Source organism: Opisthorchis viverrini (genome assembly GCF_000715545.1).
Source record: "Opisthorchis viverrini unplaced genomic scaffold opera_v5_132, whole genome shotgun sequence".
NCBI lineage: Eukaryota > Metazoa > Platyhelminthes > Trematoda > Opisthorchiida > Opisthorchiidae > Opisthorchis > Opisthorchis viverrini.
The window spans coordinates 973,781-977,524 of NW_008751789.1; the positions used below are offsets into that span (position 1 = coordinate 973,781).

Genomic DNA, 3,744 nt, shown 5'->3' on the forward strand with positions numbered 1-3,744 from the left:
ATAGTGAAACAGAATAAAGTGTCTGATCTTATTTGAGATTCCGACATCATCAGTGTACTCATCTTGCTAGGAGGAGCACAATGTTCTCTGTAATGGGGCCCACAAATTTACTTAATGCATGCAGCACAAGTTGCAAAGCATTGACACAAATTGTGCGCTGGGTACTGAACTACTCATCAAAAGTAAGTAGCATTTAGTAGAATTGGTTAAATATATCTTCCATTGAAGTTCAGTTCAAATGTAGGCTCTTTCAGGAGAGATGAACTTCATTTGATCTCTTGAGGATGTTGCTACAGAAGGAGATCAATTGGACTACTCTTCTTACAATTTCCCGACCTCCTAACTAGCGTTCTGATCGTTACGAGTCTAGGGCCTTGTAGATCAACGAAGTAATATTCATGTAGCAGTTGTTGATCGTGCAAGTGAGTAATCCATCACACCAAGACCTGACTGAAGTACGTAAGGAGAAGCTGGCAGAACTGATCAGCTGACAGTTCACACTTGGATAATCATCGGCAATCAGTCGGATTCCTAGTCTACATGGTGCACAGGCTACCATGTTTTGAAAAGTGCGAGATGTGGATGGCAGAAAGTCCTGATTTATTGTTGCGCTTGTCGTCAAAGCTAAAAGCTTGAAACTGGCCCCGGCATATTCGACAGTTACCTGACCAGTGTTCAATAAGCTGGTTTTGTAATATAGGAATGTTGGAAATGATGGGCGTACTGTCCATTGTGCAACGTCTTATGTATAAGAATCAAGCGAATAAAATAGTGAGTCAGTCTAAGGAGACAGTATCAACGACTTAGAATGGCCTAGTAATCATGCTACAAAATTTTCGACACGTTCAGTGACTGTTGATTAAACGGTATTCACTCCACGTGGCTCTTGCAGACTTCAAGCTACAGACATCTCCCTCCAATAGGACAGTATGAATGGATAATACAAACTAGTTTCGTCTATGATCGAGGGCTCATCAGAGAAATTCACTGGATCGTTCCAGATAATAGTTGTCTTGTGTGAAGGCATATTTTTCAGAGACAGATACGCGTATAGAAATTAAGCTCCGTGACGAAATAATCGCCCCGACTAGAGCATGTTTTGAGGTTTGATTTTGATTTTTGGCAGGCAACAAGACCACGGATGAAGCATTGCAAGTCTACAAAATATTACTTGGTTTGATCGAAAGATGGAGCGTGAACCGTGAACCCAATTAGAAAACGATCGACCCTGCTTTGTCTAGATAATGATGCACACCAAGACTGAACTGCACTTTGGATTACATCTTTCCCGTATGACCACATTTGTCATGTACGGTTCATGCTGGGCAGCTTAAGTTTGTTTAGTAACGATACTGCACTGCCGCTATGTCAAAGAGCGATATTCGTTCTTATCGTTTGAGATAATAAGCAGAGTCCGTTTAATAAACTGCGAGATAGCCTTTGTTTACCATCACTGTATCATCATACAGTACAGGAGAAAAATTTAAAATTGTTGCGTAACATGGTTCTGAGAATGTCACACAGAAACTGAACAAATAGACGGAATTGAACGATTCGTCCCATCACTCCATTTGCCGCAAAATAACTTAAAGTGTGTCGTTGGCTATAGCCTTTCCGACTATCGGCATCCTAAAAAATGCAGTCACTGTTAGTGAACAACATCTATGAAATGAATCGGAAGCAACTATTTTTTCGAATTTATAGTTATAAATTTATTGAACTGACTATAATTTAACTAGAAACAATTCAGCTAAGGAAACACTGCTTTACAAGTGGGTGAATCTGTGAGTCTGATAACCTCAAAAAAATGCCACCTTGACTCATTTCTACTTGTCTAAAGCAAGCTAAAACGGGGCGAACAACCTCCGGCTGGTAGCCAAGTAGTAGCACACACTGTTTGTTATGTTCCTGTTGTTGTAATATTAATGGAATTTTTTCATAGCAAATCTTCGTCAGAGCTGCCACAAAAAGCAAGTTGAAACTTCTTAGCAAGGCAAGACAGGGGGTCGAAAAATTTTGTATGCATATACGTTTGAAGCCATCGCTCGGTTTTGTGTCTTGTTTTGGATACCTGAGTGAAAGAAATCGTGATGATATATATGAAAGTGATTTCAAAGCAGTCCTACCTTCTTGTGCCCACCTTCCTACTATTCGACTGAATGCAACATCCACTTGGCATTTATATGAGTGAAGGTGGCTTAATTTTTAAAATATGTTGGTTGAGGGAAAGTCGAATTTCCGATCAAATTCTATGCAGGATGTTTTTTTAAATGTAATTTACTGTTACATATATGGTGATAGTCATACGAGGACCATTTGGCCGTTCGTCCAAATACGATTTCAGAAAAGCTAACTCTGATTGCTCACTAAGCAGAGGAGCTTATGCAAGAACAGATGTTTCCCATTATTCAAAAGGTTGTCATCTATATCATTTATGGAATTTTTTTTAAAAAATAACATGTACACGTGATAATAAAACTGACATCAACCTCCTTTAGAACTCGGAATACTCAGTTAAAGTGAGCTCTGGTATTTCACCTTTCTGTAGCACAACACGTTCTATTCTGATAAACGAATTCACGATAAATTTGGGCAGCTTACCCTTTGCGGATCCCGATATACCAGCACATTTCCTGCCATCTTCATTCAGCACTTCACAGGCTGGATGAAGTTCACAGGTATGCCTCCGCAAGATGGGTTCCTCAATGCCCATGATTCTACCTTGAGATTCTTCTGAAGGCAGATAACGGCTGCTAAGGTTCAAATGTTGATTCACACCAGCAAGAAGCCTGTGGAGAGCATTTATGTAGGCAATAGCTCCTCGCAAAATATCCACTTTTGCGCTGCCAGTATTAGGTGACTTCGACTTCCGATCTGACCAATCGGATAGGGCTAGATCATCTTCATATATGCTGTCAGGAGATAAAGCTTGCTGTATACTGTTTGGGCGCGAGGAAATTTCGCTAAGCCAACCTGGTGGTAGACGCGCACGTAGCCCATCAAAGGCGGTGTTTATCATTTTCATACGTCTTCGTTCTCGGATGTTTGCGACGTATCGCCGGTGTGATCTGGTTGTTAGTCGCTGCTTGTTACCTCCGGCAAATTCAGTTGAGTGCTGTTTTATGAAACTTGTTGTGCGCTGGTCTTGTATGAAACATGCAAATGGTGAAGCACGGCCCGCCGAAAAGTCCAAAAATTCTATTGGTGCTGAAATGTCCGTTGATAAACAGAAGGGCATGTTTAATAATTCCATCCAAACTGCACAAGTCTTCCGTTCTTTTTTTTGCTCAAATTTAACTCGTCTGCTCCGCTTGTCCTTTTCACACCGAGACCTTGTCAACACAAGTCGCCGTGTAAGTTGGTATGACTATTGGCCCAGACTGCGATTGTGTTAGAGGATGGGGAGAGACAGAGAAAGAGAGAACCGATTGAGTCCGAGGGGTGACGGACTATTTCAGTGGTTGTCGGATAGGTACGAATCCTATTGGTTGTTTTGTAGCCCATGTATGGGCGAAAAATTAATTTACGGCCGTCAAGCCTTACGATTCTAAACAACACTAACGTGTAGAACAAAGCATGTTTACGGACTTAAGAGACTTGATGGTGGGTCTATTCCAGAAAACACATGCAAAAATCATTTCTTTGCGCAATGATTTGGCCTGTGAACACCAGATGAGGAGGAAAGCATACAGCCAACCCAACCGAATTTGACCGTAGCAGTATGCTCTTTCACCTACAACTGGA

The 3,744-nt window shown here is 41.2% G+C and overlaps 1 protein-coding gene across 1 annotated transcript; it reads right to left on the reverse strand.

Moving 5' to 3' along the window:
• Nucleotides 1-358: 358 nt before the first annotated feature.
• On the reverse strand, nt 359-3,238 carry T265_06428 (hypothetical protein; the record flags this gene model as incomplete). The annotated part of the gene is made up of 2 exons (XM_009171686.1): nt 359-552; nt 2,602-3,238. 2 exons carry the CDS (start codon nt 3,236-3,238, stop codon nt 359-361), a joined length of 831 nt encoding a protein of 276 aa, XP_009169950.1.
• Between the last annotated feature and the right edge of the window lie 506 nt (nt 3,239-3,744).